We start from the raw sequence: 16985 nt of genomic DNA on the forward strand, positions 1-16985 counted from the left end.
GCCTTTAAATACATATTCATGAAAACACCTTTTCTCCTTTATTGGATACCATTTTCTCCTTACCAGTAAGTCAGTCACTGATGACCCTGTATAAACTTACCCCGGCACGCTTCATTTCATAGAGATTAAAGACTCAAATCCAAGCAGGAGTTGTTAATAAAGGAGGATCTGTGAGTGTAAGGCCAAGATTGGCAACTTTTGGTCTAGAGAGCTCTGATTTAAGGGAATACTGGTCAGGTTTGGGGAATTTTCTAAAATTCGAGTGTTAAAATGTCCCAATTTTTTTTTTTCTTTTTGGGTCACACCTGGCGACGCACAGGGGTTACTCCTGGCTCTGCACTCAGGAATTACTCCTGGCGGTGCTCAGGGGGAAATGTCCCAATTTTTATGATGCTAAATAATGTGTGAATTGAGGCAGGCTGAATGTGGTCCAAGGGTATCCATGCAGACTTGCCCTGAGAGGGTCTTATTGATAGCAATTAATACTCCTGCTTAATTGTCGGTACATAAAATGAAACTTCTCTTCTACTGATAACAGCAATAGTGCAAGACAAATTAGTGTTTCCAATGATGTTAGCAATTTAGCATTTGAGTAAAAGGAATTCTAAATCAGTGAGGGGAAATTATTCAAATCATTTGAAATGATGGTTCATCTGAATTATTTCATGATGTTTCAAGTAAATTCAGTTTAAATCCAGTTTCTTTCCATTTTTAACCTTAAGAATACCCGTAAGGCACCCATATTCTCCATGCAGTGCCTAAACTAAACACACACACCAAAAACATCCAAACACCCAACATGCCACAAACTCACAATGCAAGATAAGCCAATGGAATACTTGTGGGAACACTTGCAACAATATAAAAATGATAAATAATAAACTGAACACACACTATGGTATTTTGTTAAAATATAAACTAAGGGGTGGAGGTGGTGTTAGGAGACTGAAAAATTCCTTGAACTGTGGGTCTATTCAGCAGAGAAGTTATGCATTAGGGCATTATGTAACTAGGAAATGAGATGCTACTAGAAAATACCCTGATTTGAATAATTAATTTCTCTTCCTACCCAGTTTTCAAACTAACATTTGATACTAAAACAAACAAACTTCATTTTATTTTTTATTTTTTGACAGCCATAGTCTGGCTCCTGACTCTATACTTGGGAAGATGCCTATATTCGTGCTTAGGGAACTGCTGACTAGGGCTGTGATAAAACCTGGGTTCCAGCATACTTGGTATACATCTTTCCCCGCCTCACTTTACTAAATGCCATGGTTTACAAAGTTGTTCCTGATGATTTGTTACAGGCATCCAATATTTCAATACCAATCCCACCACCACTGTCACCATGCCTCCACCATTGTCTCCGTTTTTCTAACCACCCATCAATCTGGCCATGCTATACTCCTTGTTTTGGTTTCTAGGCCACAACTGTGACAGGCAGGCCTGACAGCTGGCTCTGTGACCAAGATCACTCCTGGTGGGCTCTGGGGACTATATGGGGTGCCAGCAATTGAACCTAGACTGGCCACATGGAAGGCAATTGCCGCACTTGCTATACTATCTCTTTGGCCCCACTATATTTTCTCATGCAGGGTTTTGTCCATTTGTTTGTTTTGGGGCCTCACCCAGCTTGGGGGCCCATTTGGGATGCTGGGGACTGAACCTGGGTTGTCTGTGTACAAGGCAAGTGTCCTACCCGATGTACTATCTCTTCACCCTCAGTTTTGTTTTGGAGCTACACCCTGTAGTGTTCAAGGCATATTCCTGGCTCTGAGCTCAGATTTGGGGGACTGGATGGGGTGCCCTACCCTCTATACTACTGCTCTGGCTCTCCAGCCCCAATTTTTATAGGCACCTCTAATGTTCTTTTACTTTCAAGTATTTATACCTGAGGGTACGACTTTGATAAGCTTTTTGTTTTTTGGGGGGCCCTACACTTGGATGGGCTCAGGGCTTACTCCTGGTGTTTTGGGGACAATATGGAGTTAGCCACAAGACTTTAACCCCTGTACTATCTCCCTCGGCCCTCTACTTAGGTAATTCTTAAAATAAAGGATTATTGTAATGAAACAGAGGCAGGCCAAAGAAAACTCACAATTGGCAATATTTTCTCCCAGTAGGACTATAAAATGAAGTATTGTATGGTAGGAATTTCTGCTGAATAGAACCCATTTTTGATAATGAAAAATAGATGATCAAACAGTAGATGCACACATAAAGTCTATAGATTCTTACCACCAATGGTATTAGCTGACTGTGATCCTGAACAAGTATAAAGGCAGAATTAGGGTAAGGATTATAATCCATGGAGAGGGAAGGAGCAGATTTTAAATGGATGGGATGAAATAAGAAAGCTTTAGTCAGATCTTTGCAAATAAAAAACCTTGAAGCATAAAAGCAGACATCCTAAATCACAGATGTCTGTAGCAAAAGCAGTACATTTAGCCATTTTACAGTTGATAAACTCAAATTACACACTTATGTACAGAGCAGATGAAATGCAGCTGCAAAAGTAAAAGCAAATTCTTCAGCTTTTCTTCTACAGAGACCCTAAAATCTGAATAATTAAATGTTTAAGTTTTTATTATTTAAACATTTAATTTAAAACTACAGGTAAGGAAGAATTACAACATTTTTTAGCTGAAGAAAAGTGACATAAAAAGCTACAATTTTTTTCTTTAAGACACAAAGGAAACAAAAGGGGCGTGTGTGGAGGAGTTGGGTGGAGAGACCAAGTTTGATGGTCTGTACAGTCATTTAACACACAACCAGTCACCACTGGCAACAACAACAACATCAACAACAAAAGACACAATTTTTACGAAAACAAAAATCTGGAAGTCTCTCTACTGAGTTTGCTTTTATTTATTATTTTGGTTGGCTATCAGAATATATCTTGACACAGGGCCAAGAATTTATTTTTAAGTGGTAAAATAAAAATATGGAAAGAACCATGCAAGCCCTAATGAATTACTTTACAATAAAGTGAAATGTAGATCACAGTGCTATTTCTTTTAAAGTGTGTTATAAAGAAACTTGCATCAGTTTACATAAAGCCACAGTATTTTTTTCAACAGAATTTGGAGTAGCAGATAAAGTCATTGAAATAAGCAAGTAAACAGAAATCCCATATGACATTAAAACCTAGGTGGTTTTATAGTGGGAAAATCATCTGATCTTAAAAAACCTAGCAGGTCCTATAAAACCTAGTACACTCTAAAAGTACATTTTAGGTAAGGATGTGAAATATTCAAGGTTGGGTTTTAGAGTAAAAAACAAAGTATAAGCAAAAACTAACAAAAAAATCTATTTTCCTGAAGGGATCAGTAGTCATTAATATATCTAAAACAGAGGTCCTTAATACATTAAAAAGCTATACAAAGCACCCTAAATTTTTACCTTGAGGGCTCAGTTTTATTGACTCTCTCTCTTTGTGTGTGTGTGTGTGTGTGTGTGTGTGTGTGTGTGTGTGTGTGTGTGTAGGTGTGTGTATACTTCGAGTGTGTTAGTGTTGGGTCACTCCTGGCAGTGCTTGGGGTCACTCCTGTGGTGCCAAGGATTGAACCTGGGTGTCCTGCACAAAAAGGAAGAGTTTCAGCCTCTTAAGCCATCTCCCTGGCTCTATAATAATAAATAAAAAAAAAATCACATAAAAATTTTATCCTTAACATACTGACACCAGTGATGCAATTTGTGCTAATTAAGTCACATCCAACTGTGAGCCACCAGTGGTATGCGCCAGAATCAACATGTTAAGTTACTGTATACAGTGGTTCTGGTTACCATTTCTATGCTATACATTTTCTTCACCACAGATTCTCTATTTCCTGAAGGTCGTAAGAGTTACAATGCATGGAAGTACACAACAGGAGTAAAAAATTCAGTTGATAATAGGTAAAGAATACTCTGGGAAATTTTATCAGTATACAGTATTTGGGGCTGGATAGTATAGCTGGTAGGGTGCTTGCCTTGCATGTAACCAACCTGGGCTTGTTTCCCAGCATTCCTCTGAGCACCACCAGAAGCTAATTCAATGCTTAATTTGCAAAATCAATGTTACTGAGTATTTCTGCTGGTTTTTTGTTTATTTTTTAAAGACCCTGTTGTTTGCTTCCATTATTAACTCTGCCTGGATTTGCTGTGACAGTGGGGACAGTGGTACACAGATTCTGCTATGTTGGACCTGTGTAATAACTCTGGATACCTCCAAGACAGCAACTTCCTTTAATTAAAAAAAAAAAAATCATGGGGCTGGAGCAATAGCACAGTGGGTAGGGCATTTGCCTTGCACGTGGCCTACATGGGTTCGATTCCCAGCATCCCATATGGTCCCCTGAGCACCGCCAGGGGTAATTCCTGAGTGCAGAGCCAGGAGTAACCCCTGTGCATCGCCAGGTGTAACCCCAAAAAAAGCAAAAAAAAAAAAAAAAGTAAGAAAAAAACCCAGAAATTGGGACCAGAGAAATAGTACAGGGGCAAGGTACTTGTCTTGCACTTGACCAAGCCTAGTTCAATGTCCAGCACCACATATGGTCTTCTGCCCACTGCCAAGAGTAAGTTCCGAGCACAGTCATGCCTGGAACCAAACTCCACCACTACCCCCACCACTATAGCACTGTAGCACTATAGTCCCATTGTTCATCGATTTGCTCGAGTGGGCACCAATAACGTCTCATTGTAAGACTTGTTAATGTTTTTGGCATATCAAATACACCACGGGCAGCTTGCCAGGCTCTGCTGTGCAGGTGGGATACTGTCGTTAGCTTGCTGGGCTCTCCGAGAGGGACAGAGGAATTGAATCCAGGTCGGCCATGTGCAAGGCCAACATCCTACCCATGTGCTATCGCTCCAGTCCACCCCCACCTATAAAAATAAATTAAAAAAAACCCAAATAGAAAGTGGTGCTGGAGAGATAGTATAGCAGGTAGAGTGCGTGCCTTGCATGAGGTCAGGTGGTCTGGTTTTGATCCCCAGCACCACAATATGGTGTGCAAATTCTAGCAGGAGTGATATCTGTGTGCAGAGCCAGGGATCGACCCTCAGCACCAATGGGTGTGGCCCAAACTCAAAAATAAGTAAAGAGGTTATTTAAATCTTGTTAAATTAGACTAGGAATGTAGCTCATAGGTTGAGTGAGTGTCTTGCCTAGGCCTAGCTGAAAAGGGGAAAGAAATGATAAATCCTGATAAACACCAGTAGGTCTCAGTTAAGTCTAAGGGGGTAGGGAGAAGTTCAGTGGCATAGTGAGGAGGATATGGGTTCAAGTGTGAGGAGGCTCTGGGTTCAATCCTGGGCACTGCAAAAATAAGTTAGAGTTGTTTCTTTCCAAAATAGGCCAAGTATGTAAATTAACCCCCAAATTATTTCCCTAGAAAAAAAATCCTAAGCTGGGCTAATGAAAATCTCTCGTCAAACAAGGGATGTCGGGCCAGGGAGATGGCTCACAGGGCTGGAGCACATGCTTTACTGTGGGAGCCACGGGTGCAATACCAGGCATGGCATGGCATGGTCGCCCAACGTGGCCCCAAATAAGAACAGTAATGGGAATAAACCCTTCAATTAATAATGCCATTCTGAATGTGCAGAAATGGTTCATTCATTTTTCCTATACTTCAAAATTGTGCTTTTTAATGACTATGCTTATGAGCAATTCAGCTTCCAATAAAATGGCAAAAAAAATCTTAAGTAATATTTTAATATTGTTTAAGGAATAAAACAAGCTGTTAATTTCATTTACATCTTCTAATATGAATCAGTATGTATATGCCAAAAATGCTAACTGTATCCTAACAGAGTCTGAAGACTACAAAGATAACATGTATCTGTGAACAGCATTAGCCAGACAATCAAATTTTGATCCTACATAATGTGGCAATTATTTTGTCTCTAAAAAGCACAATTTTTCACACTTGCAAGTTTCTGAGTAGGCTGTGAAAAATCTTAATGCTAAGAGATTTGTGCTAATAAAATATCTCCATGCAAAGGTCTGTACAGCAGATGAAGTTATTCTGGTTCAGTGGCAGATATCAGTGATGCAGTCCTAAGAACACACCGAAGACAAGACAACACCCACTCCAAAAAAACTCCAAACATGCACGACAACTGACCCAAAACATTTAAAAAAAAATACCTTCATTTTTGTCAGGTGATGATGAACCTAAAGTACAGAACAAGAACTCAGTATGTGGCTTGTTGTTTTTGAAATTAGCTTTGTCTTTATCCACTGGTCAATTTTTTAATACAGAAATATACAAGCAACATACTCATCCGAACATTACAAATACAGAAGAACTAAGAGGCAATACATACGCTGTGACTGAGACACCATTTTTGTTCGACTTCTTCCTCTAGAATCTGTCTTGGCATTTCCCATACCAGCAAGGGGTGCCGCAAGCTTTGCTCTAATCCGGCCTAAGGGGAAAAAAAATATATTGATGATAAGTAAGGACATTTTAAAATAATGCTTAGTAATGAGGGAAGTAAAATCTTGATTTTCCAAGTGGTTGTGCTCCTATTTCAGTACTAAATTCCGTAATAACCTAACTGTCCTCCTACAGATTATAGTTCTCTCAAAAATTAAAAAATATATATATATATGACTTTTCACATGCTGCACCACAACAAGCTACCTTTCCATTAAGAGTAAGAATAAAGTCAAGCTAAAAGACTGTCACTCTTGGCGTGCCACTTGTTTTTCAATTAGTGGTGCCAATTCTAAAATTTTATTTCCATGAAACTTAGTTTATTTTCAAATCCAGTTTCAAATATGAGCCTCAAAATAGTCCTAATCTTAAGGAAAAAAAATCCAAAGTCTGTCCCCTTTACTGAAAATTTACTTCTTTAAAGCAGTCTTGACCCAGGAACTGAGGTCAAAGAGCTTCGAGCAGACCTCTGCACGCCCGGGGCCAGGCTGCGTCCCCAGCACTGCACGGTCCCCAGGCACTGCCAGGAGCGAACCCTAAGCACCAAGCTAGAGAAGCCCTTGGACACCATCAAAAACAAACAGGAAAAAAAAATAGGGGGAAATTTCTAAGAGGAGATAATATTACAAAAAAAATACTTCATATTTCTGTCCTGTACCAAATATGAGAGTACTATAGATGTATATGGGACACTATTATTTCCCCCCAAACAACCAGTATTATTTATAAGATGATTTGAGAAAATATCGGACGTAAAAGCTGGGTGCTTTTCTCAATCATTTCTTTCTCTACCTCCTCACAGCACGCCATATTGCCATTACCGCTCTACAGCTATTTCTTAAAGTTCTTGAATTGAAGATCTTGTTTACTGTGTATTTAAGTTGTCATTAGTAAAAACAAAAATATACTATGCTAACAAATCCTTAGATATTCTCAAACAACAGTCTTAACCACCTACACATCAGGGTCAACACAAGACACGGTCATAAAGACTCAGAATTCCCCCGATTTGGGGAGGGTACTGCCAAGGACCAGTCCTAGTCTCTACTCGTGCAAGATAAGTGCTCTGACACTCAACTGCAATGCCTGTCAGCATCTGTTTTTGTTAAAAAGAACAATTTAATTTGTAGGGCAATTGCAAAATGCTGGCTAACCTAATTGGCTGTATTGAATTAAAAGAAATTTAGAGAAGCATAAGGAAAAATTAGAAAAATAAGAAATGAGGGAAAAATGATTACGAACAAGGAATAAAAAAAACAAGCAAAAACAAGAAATATACTTGGTAGAGTTCTAGCATTTTTACTAACTTCTTCAAAACCTCCAATAAGCTCAGAGACTAGGTCTTTTGTCCTTTTATAGCCTATCGAGAACAGAATATAATAATCTCCTAAACTGAAAAATACAAAGACAAAACAATTTTTTACTCTGAAATTGGGAATCTATTTATTGCACATAGTAAAGAAATCAGAAGGTTGACTATTTTGAAACCATTATTCAAAATTGCAATGCCATAATGTCAGAGTTCATTTTCAGAGTCCTCCAATTTAAAAGGTATAAAAATATTTCAAATATATTGAGTATTTTTGAGACACCTCCCCCCAAATTAAATCTATTTGATTTCTATCACAAGAAAATGTCATTCACGGAAAATTTTGAAGAAAAATAATGCATTTCAAATCAGGGGTCTAATAAGATCATATTCGAGTGGTATAAATATAAAACTTCATTTTTTCCCTTTCAAAAGCCATAACTAATTACTTTAAGGAAACTACTCAATAAAACTCTCTATCTCCATGTTTGTTGCCCCAACATTTGTCCCAAATTCAAATCACGTGCAATTCTCTACTCACTGACTCAAAATCAGATACATTTAAAAGCAAACTAAATAAAAGCATTTAAATACTGATGCTATTTAAACCCAATGGTAACACAATGGTACATGCTTCTCCCAAAGTATAAATGAACTGGCATGAATTAAAAAAACAGAAACAAAAGCATTAATGACACCACTTAAAAAAGAAAACTGAGTACAAACTTTATACCAAATAATACAAATATGTTAAGCAATCAGGTTTTTCCAGCATGAGATGAAAAGCAAAACTCTAGGATGAAGAATTAAAAAATCTACATACATAACAAAAACAACCAAACATACAATGTAGAAGCTACCACAGCCGGTAATTTTGCAAATAAATTAGCCCATTTTAGTTTTGAATATAAAATTCCTATTAATGAAAATATTAATGTAGATGTTTTTGTGTTACTGACAAAACGTGTAATTTCTTACCATCTTCAGATGCTGTTCCTAAATAAGAGAAATAAAACAACATTTCAACAATAAAACATTTTAACCAATTATGTCAATGATGAAGTTGAGACTTTCTGCCTCCCACCCAGAGGAAAAATAAAAAGGGTGAAAAAAAAAAATCTTAGGTCTGACAACCTTCAATAAACTTTTAAATAGTTCATTTGAGAAAAAAAATTTAGGTAACCTAATGATCCACAACACAAATAAGGCTTAAACTAAAAAAATGGTGAAGTTCCAAAATGTACATTTTATCTGCTCTATTTCATACTTAAAATTTGAAATGGGAAGAAAATTAGAAAATTCTATAATTAACTACTTTTTCTAATGTGAAGATGCTTATAAATCTTTCCAAAGAAAGAATAATTCTTAGTGCATTTCTAAGAAACAAAACAACAAAAAAACCCTATAATTTCAAAAAGGTAAATAACAAATACTAGAATCAAATACATGACGTAGGCCTCATTAATCCAGTATTTTCACCAAAGCACTACAGAAGATCTTCAACCCATCAACTAATATGTGCACTCCCTAAAATATAAATGAAAACTTGGAGAAATGATTAGGTTTAAATATAACACATTCTGGGTGTGTATATCTATATTTTGAACACAGAACTGAACATCAGTGATATATCATAACATATTCCTCAAATAGGCTGATGTTTTTTGGGTCAAACCAGAAAAACATTTCATCTAGAAAGAAAGAATTGGCTTTTAAAGGGTTCAGAATTTTATTGTTACTGTGATATCTAGGGATTTGAAATATAGAAATGATCTTTTAAGTGAATTTTAACTTCATTCAATAACTGGTTTTAGTTATGAGATATATTAAACATTAAATATACTGAATAAACACAGAGACTATTATTGTGACTTAAAGGTTGAATATCTTCTTGTAAGTTCTTAAAAATAGCTCAAATCAGGTAATATTATGGTATCTGATGTGAAGGGTAACTGAGGACAACTTATCAAAAGACAAAAATATCTTAGATAAAAATACCATAATGAAATCAGGCAAACTAGTTATATGGATGCTGAAACTAAAAAGGCAAAGATTAAAGTAAATTCAGTTTGACTAAGCTTTAAGGAACTCACTCTTAAGTATATGCAACTTCCATTTCATTTTTTAAAATAAAATATAAAAAAATGTTATTTTTCTCAATAATTATTGTTGATCAATTAAAGAGTTGAAAGAACTAAACTGTAAGATTTCTATCCTCTTTCCCTGATGCAGTATTTCAGAAGACAAGAAGAAAGAATATTTTAAGATAAATTACTTAGCTAATGATAAACAGTAACCTAAAATTTGAGTAGACTGGAAAACCCCACAATGAATATAACCCCAACAACAGAAACTTGAGAAAATTATGTAACCATTTTCTGATTGCTACTAAATAAGAATTCTATTTTCAAAAAACACCCCCCAAAACCCCTAGAATGAACAAAGATATCAAACAGAATCCAGGGGCAATGGAAGTCTTTAGTAATAGAATTAGAAAAGGAAGTTCTTACCATCCATCTTGTCAGAAGTATCCTCTTTGATGAAAGAGCAAGCAGAAAACAGAGGAAAACTTAGCATATTAGGAAAAATAAGTATATAATTACGAGAAAATATTATATTTAAGAAGACGAAATTTATAGCAGTAACAAGTAACATGAGGGTGGGGGTTCTGTGCCACACCCAGCTGTGCTCAGGCATCACTCCTGGTGGTGCTTAGGGGACCGTATCCCCTGTACTATCTCTCTAACCCCAGCAGTAGCATACAGATTTCATATGGGAGACCAACAAAGGGAGAAGAGGGTAGGGATGTGGTTCAATAATAAAGTGTGTGTGTGTGTGTGTGTGTATTTATTTTGGTTCACTGTAGTATATACTTTGCATGCTGGAGCCCTAGTTTTTCAGCAGCAAATGTTACCCTCACCTCTATCTTCCTGCCCACCAGCACCTTGAAGAGCAGCCTGGAGCACCATAGGTGTTACCTAAACCAACCAACAACTCTTATTTTACATACTCATGAAGAAAAGTTAGTGAATCTCATATCCCAGCCTTGGATCTCTTGCCAATGTTATCAAAGCAAATCCTTTATTTTGGGCTACTGAGTTTCTCCAAATCAATCACCTTGTCTTGTTTCTTTTCTTTTTTTGTTTTTTGACCACACCTGGCTGTGCTCAGGGCTTACTCCTAACTCTGCGCTTAGGCAGGGCTTGTATACCAGGTGGTGCCAGGAAATGAACCAGGGTGGGCTGTGTGCAAGGTAAGCGCCGTACCAACTGTCCTATCTCTCTCTGGTCCAGCCTTGTGTTTTTTTATCCCCTCTACAGCTTGTAGTTCTAAATCCTACCAGTTAGCGATCTCATCATTATATTCTTTCTATTGCTTTCTTGCTTTTCCACCACTCTCAGAACTTTCAGTTCGTACAAAACCTTAAATCCTGGATAAATCTAGCAACCCAATTTCTCTACTTCACTGCTGGAAGTGCTCCAATGGAGCTCCAATGGAGAAGCTGATACAATGGTGAAGTCGTGCATACTGGCACTACCACAAACTGGAAAATTATTTGCACTGGCCTTTAGAGCCAGTGCAGAAAATGTTAACACAGCTGATTTGATGTTGCTCTTGAGAAGGGCCTACTCTACAAAAGCAATACACAAAACTCTGTTGCATTTCTATGTGCAAGCAACAAACTAGAAGAGAAAAAAACTCAAGAAAAAACAAGATTATTTATAACCACTGCAAAAACGAGTACCTAGGAATAAACTTAACAAAGAAAGTGAAAGTTATACACTGAAACCATAAACCAGGATTAAGTAGAATATACAGCAGAAACAGATCTCACGCTCATGGATTGGAAAAATTAACACAGTTAAAATGACCATCTTGGCTAATGAATTAAACAGAGTTTATGCAATCCTTATCAAACAAACTTCACTGAAATTTTATAGATTCACATATGAACCCAACTCTGGCTCCTCAGACAGAAAAGTCACAACTTCGTTGATATCATTCCTCTAACGTCCACCCTCCCAAGTATATTTCTGAGTCTATCTCCTTCACTTCCTTTTGCCAAAGTGAAACAGATACTTCTTCCCTGGTTAAGGCTCAACCCTGGCTAAGCCCTATACGTTGTAATGCTATTCTTTTCTTGGGTACTTCGGTCATAAATGATCTCTCATTCTTACAAATTTAGCTTCTCCTTCTCTACTTATCCTAACACTTTAGTCATATACTTATTTAATGCCTGTAATATTTTTTTAAGATAACTACTCATAACTCTTTAACCATAGGTCATGCCTACATTTTCCACTTCTTTTCTTGACCATCAAACAAAAGAATAATTTGTACAGATTCCCCTTCCAGCTTATTCCTCAATCAACTGATAAGACATCTTTTCATGTGATATCACTGATACACTTCTTATTTAAGCAACTTCACAAAGTCAGTTGTGTTTAGAAAATTCATGAAAATTTAGACATCTAGGTTTCCTTAACATGAATTCTTATTTCCTGCCACAAAACCTTCTTTTTTCAGATAAAATTTTAAAACTTCTAAACACATGATATTCCTGTTGCCAAAAGAATCTATGTGTGTCTGTGTGTATGTGTGTGTGTGTGTGTGTGTGTGTGTGTGTGTGTGTAGAGTGGGGTGGGGTGGGAGGGTCAACCCAGTGTTTTAAGGCAAATGCTTTAAGTATTATATACTGAGTTTAATGTAAAGGAATGAAGAGTATGGTACTATCACTCATGATTTCTATATCTAATCTCTAAGCACTGGTCTCTATCTCAAGTTCCATAGCATTACACCTCAATGCAACTTTATCTGTGCCCATATCTCATACCCATCCCTAGACCTCCTGAATACCTCAATCTGATGTCTCACTGTAACTTTAAACTCAAAATGCATAAAACTCAACAAGCTTTGAGCTGCTCATTGTTTAATAACCCAGCAACAGAATGAGAAACTCGTTGAGTGCTAAAGCATATGTCTGGATCTAAGGGTACTTTATGAGCTCTTACATTTTTGCCAGGCACCCTGAACCTAGCAGGCAAAAACTAAGTGCTCACTAAGGGTTTATTGAAAAAGTAATGGAATGCTATGAATGGGAAGTGCTCACTCAAGTGTTTGGCTCCAAGTAGAAGAAAACACAGTGGATACATCAACCACGTGTGTGAGGGGGGAGAGAGAGGAGGGAGACCGAGCCAGCAGCTCCTGGCAAGAGCCAGCTCGCCCAGCTCCTCGCCACTAGGCATCAACCCTGGCCAGAGGAAAGAGCGTCACTTCCCCACCCACCCATGCCTTTTTTCTTTTTTTGTTTTTCTTTTTGGGTCACACCTGGGGATGCACAGGAGTCACTCCTGGCTCTGCACTCAGGAATTACCCCTGGTGGTGCTAAGGGGACCATATGGGATGCTGGGAATCGAACCCAGGTCGACCGCGTGCAAGGCAAACGCCCAACCTGCTGTGCTATTGCTCCAGCCCAACCCATGCCTTTTTAAAAAAAATAAAGCAAATATGCACTTTAAAATTAAAAGAGCAAGAGGAACAAATAAAGTCACTCTCACAGCTTCATTATAAACATTCTTATGAAAAACTGTCATAAACTGTTTTTGTAGGTCACATTAAAAAATTCAAATATAGCCATTTTTTTCTGGCAATAAAAATCATAGATATTAAATAGAAGTGAAGAGGTTTATTTTTTTTTCTAGTTTTTTTTTTTCCCTTAAAAAATATAGAAGATACTGTAGCAGGGGAAAAAGCACAGGGGCTGGGGCACATGCCTTCATGCATCGAAGCCAAGTTCAAGCAGAGGCTCTGCATAGCCCCCAGAATGCTGCAGAGCACGAGGACATGGCCCTGGTGGTCATCGGCACTGCAGGGCCGCACAATCCCACATCCTTGGGCCCGAGCACTGAGTCCAGCCTCACTGGTCCCTGGGTCTGGGCCCCTAAGCACTGCTTGAGAGGCCTTCCCAGCCCCTCTTCCCAAATTCAAATATAATTCTTATTCTATAAAATTCTTTTATAGTAACAACTCAGAGCTTTTATACAATAATTATCCCCAGATCCAACTGTAGTTAAACTGACAATCATATGCCATTAATACAATCACTTACCATTATCTAACTGCAGAATATTCTCAATACCTCAAAAGAGACTCCCCATTAGGAGTCACTTAAATCACTACTACTCTCCTAATTCGAAACCCCTGGCAATAACTTTCTGGCTCTGTGGATTTGGCTAGTTCAGCCATTTCAAATAAAAGGCATCGGACAATTTGTGGGTGCCTGAGTGTGACTTAATAATGTTCTCATGGTTCACCATTTCTGTAGCATGTAGTAGTACTACATTTCTAGTAATGCACTTTTGTTTTTCTTTCTTATGGCTCTATTCCACTGTATGGACACATTCACCAACTCATTGTTATTTGGGCTGTTTCCACTTTGGGGCTATTATAAATGTTGTGAACGCCTGTGGGCTGCTTGCAAACCACTGCCCTCATGCTGTCTTTTCACTTCCTTAATGGTGCTCCTTAAAGCATGAAAACATTTTTTTTTTTTCCTTTTTGGGTCACACCTGGCAACGCGCAGGTGTCACTCCTGGCTCTGCACTCAAGAACCACCCCTGGCGGTGCTCAGTGGACCATATGGGATGCTGGGAGTCGAACCTGGGTCGGCCACGTGCAAGGCAAACGCCCTACCCGCTGTGCTATCGCTCCAGTCCCAAAGCATGAAAACGAGGAAAACGAATTTAGTCTTTGGTGCTCTATGTTTTATACAGTATCAAGCTTAAACTCTTAAATCTATGATTTCTTTTAAGAGCTCATAGTTGGGGTCCAAAGAGATAGCTCAACGGGCTGGAGCACATGCTTTGCATGCAGGCGGCCTGGTCTGTCTATAGCATCACATGGTTATATGAGCCCCCGTGAGAGCAACTTCCGAGCACTGAGTTGGAATAAGCGCACCTGAGCACTGCCAGGTGGAAGCCCCCCGCCCCCCTTTTTTTAAAGTCTTACAACTGGGCATTTAGTTCACTTTTGAGTTAATTTTTTGGAGTATGGTACAAGGAAAGGACCCAAAACCACTCCTTGGCAATGCAGCAATTAGTCAGTATGAGTAAGTTACTGAAAAGAATTCCTTTCCCACCGAATGACCTGGCCCCTGACTGAAAATCATTTGACCATAAACATGTGGGTCTATTTTAAAATTTAATACATTAGTTGACATCAGTATCCTTATGCCAATGCCATACAGACTTAATTACTGTAGCTTTAAGTTTTAAAATTGGGAAATGAGTCAACTTCACTGGTCTTTTATAAGAGGGTTTAATCTATTCTTGACTCTTCGTGTTTTCGTATGGATTTCTGGATCAGTCTGACAATTTCATTTTTTTTTTTGGTGGGGGGGGTTAACACCTGGTGTTATGTCTAGCTGTTCACTCCTGAATTACTGCTGCTGGTGCTCAGGGAACTATATCTGGGTAGGCCGTGTGCAAGGCAAATGCCTTACTTGCTCTACTGTACTATCTCTGCTGCCCTCAGTGTGCCAAGTCCGATTAAAAGACAACTGAAGTTGTGATAACGTTTCAATTGAATCTATGGATAAATTTGCCACCCTAACAGTCTTTAAGATCCATGAATTTGGGTATCTTTGTACCTTTCAATTTATTAAGACTTTCTTTCACTGCATTTTACAACACAGTTTTCCGTGGACAAGTGTGAAATGTATATAATACATACACATATATGCATGCATTTCTGCACTGATCTTTGCCCTAGGTTCCTGGCACAAATACTCCAAAAACATTTGCAGTTTCTCTTTTCTTTTTAAATAGGACCACACCCTGTGGTGCGTGGGGACCTGTGCCTACTCCCGGAGCTGCTGGCGGGTCAAAGCAGTGCTGGAGTTCAACCACAGGGTCTCCCACATACTGGGCACGTATTCAACCAATCAGGGCACATCCCCAGTCCTGATTCTTGTCACAAGAACAATTCCCACCATGTATCAGTGGTCTACCTGCTTACTGTTCTGATATAACGCAGAAGTGAAGAAAAGTGAAGCACAGACAGATGAGCAATATAGAAAATCGAGCTCAAACGTTGATGGACCTAGGAAAAAGGTGATGGACCTAAAAATACAAACTTTGGATTAGTTCTGGAAATACATGTTTACGCTTTGAAATTCTCTCGATTCCACAAAGGCTTTAACTTCAAACAGACTTAAGAGAAAGTGAACAAAGAGGCAAGACGCCAAACCAACGCTCTTTCCAAGCTACCTTAACCAGTGGCTCCAAGTGGCAGTAGTGCAGAGGGGTGAAAATTCTATCCACACGTCATGAACCCAAAAGCTGTTTCTTTGACGGAACAGGATGAACTCTAAGAATTGATGACATCAGGAAGAAACAAGGCAACGGAGATGCCTTAGAACTGCATTTTCACACACGAATCGTACTAAAACGTACCAATTTTCCTCAAGGAGCAAAGCCAAAATGAAATGATCAAGGTATCATTTGGCACCCTGCCACACGAAGGCCAGAGAGAAGGCATGGTCTTACCTAGGGAGGCATAGGAGCCCGGATTGAGGGCACCTGCGCCTAAGCGCCCGCTTCTCACAGACTGCCCTGCAGCATGGTGTGCCTTGGCACCAGCGGCAGCATTCACATCAATGTCGCTCCGTGAACGCTGCAGGCTTCCTGGAAGAGAAGTGGTTTTGCTGCTGCCTGCAGATACTAAAGAGCAAAGAAAGGTAAGCCCACGTTACTTAGGTCAGCGCAGAGAGCACGGATCCTGTAATCAACCTGGAATCCCCTCGAACTAATCCATGATGGCAAATGGTCAAAAAAGGAAGCAGTGACCAAGTGAACATTAGAACGGATTTTGTATTTTAGAGTCGATGCCTCGGTTTTATCTTGGTGCAACTACATTTTCTTGGATTCTTTTCTCAGTATTTTTTCTTCACTTTTCTCTTCTATAAAGCATACGTAGACATAACTATATTTCTATAAAGGTCATATGACTGTAGGTTAAGATACTTATGTCTGATTCATGATGCATTGTAAAAGATGAACAGAAGGCTGGGCTGGAGTGATAGTACTACGGGTAGGGTGCTTGCATCTGACCCAGGCTCCATCTCTGGCATCCTATACGGTCTCCTGAGCATCACAAGGGGTGATTCCTGAGTGCAGAGCCAGGAGTAACCCCTAAGCATCACTTAGTGTGGTCCCTCCCCGCCAAACAAACAAACAACAAACAAGATG

General features: G+C 38.8%; 1 protein-coding gene across 25 annotated transcripts in view; it reads right to left on the reverse strand.

The window, feature by feature from the left end:
• The window catches only part of CLASP2 (cytoplasmic linker associated protein 2), a 158945-nt gene that overhangs the window by 48016 nt on the left and 93944 nt on the right, over positions 1 to 16985 (reverse strand). For 8 of the 25 annotated variants that reach the window (XM_055134081.1, XM_055134078.1, XM_055134073.1 and 5 more), the window contains 6 exons: positions 16284 to 16457; positions 10248 to 10271; positions 8716 to 8733; positions 6316 to 6417; positions 6137 to 6163; positions 2242 to 2268 (listed from right to left, as the gene is read on the reverse strand). In XM_055134081.1, coding sequence (XP_054990056.1) covers positions 2242 to 2268; positions 6137 to 6163; positions 6316 to 6417; positions 8716 to 8733; positions 10248 to 10271; positions 16284 to 16457 — 372 coding nt within the window. The remainder of the gene's footprint in view (positions 1 to 2241; positions 2269 to 6136; positions 6164 to 6315; positions 6418 to 8715; positions 8734 to 10247; positions 10272 to 16283; positions 16458 to 16985) is intronic. The other 17 variants (XM_055134086.1, XM_055134084.1, XM_055134079.1 and 14 more) reach the window with 6 other exon arrangements.

Source organism: Sorex araneus, chromosome 4, assembly GCF_027595985.1.
Source record: "Sorex araneus isolate mSorAra2 chromosome 4, mSorAra2.pri, whole genome shotgun sequence".
NCBI classification, from domain to species: domain Eukaryota; kingdom Metazoa; phylum Chordata; class Mammalia; order Eulipotyphla; family Soricidae; genus Sorex; species Sorex araneus.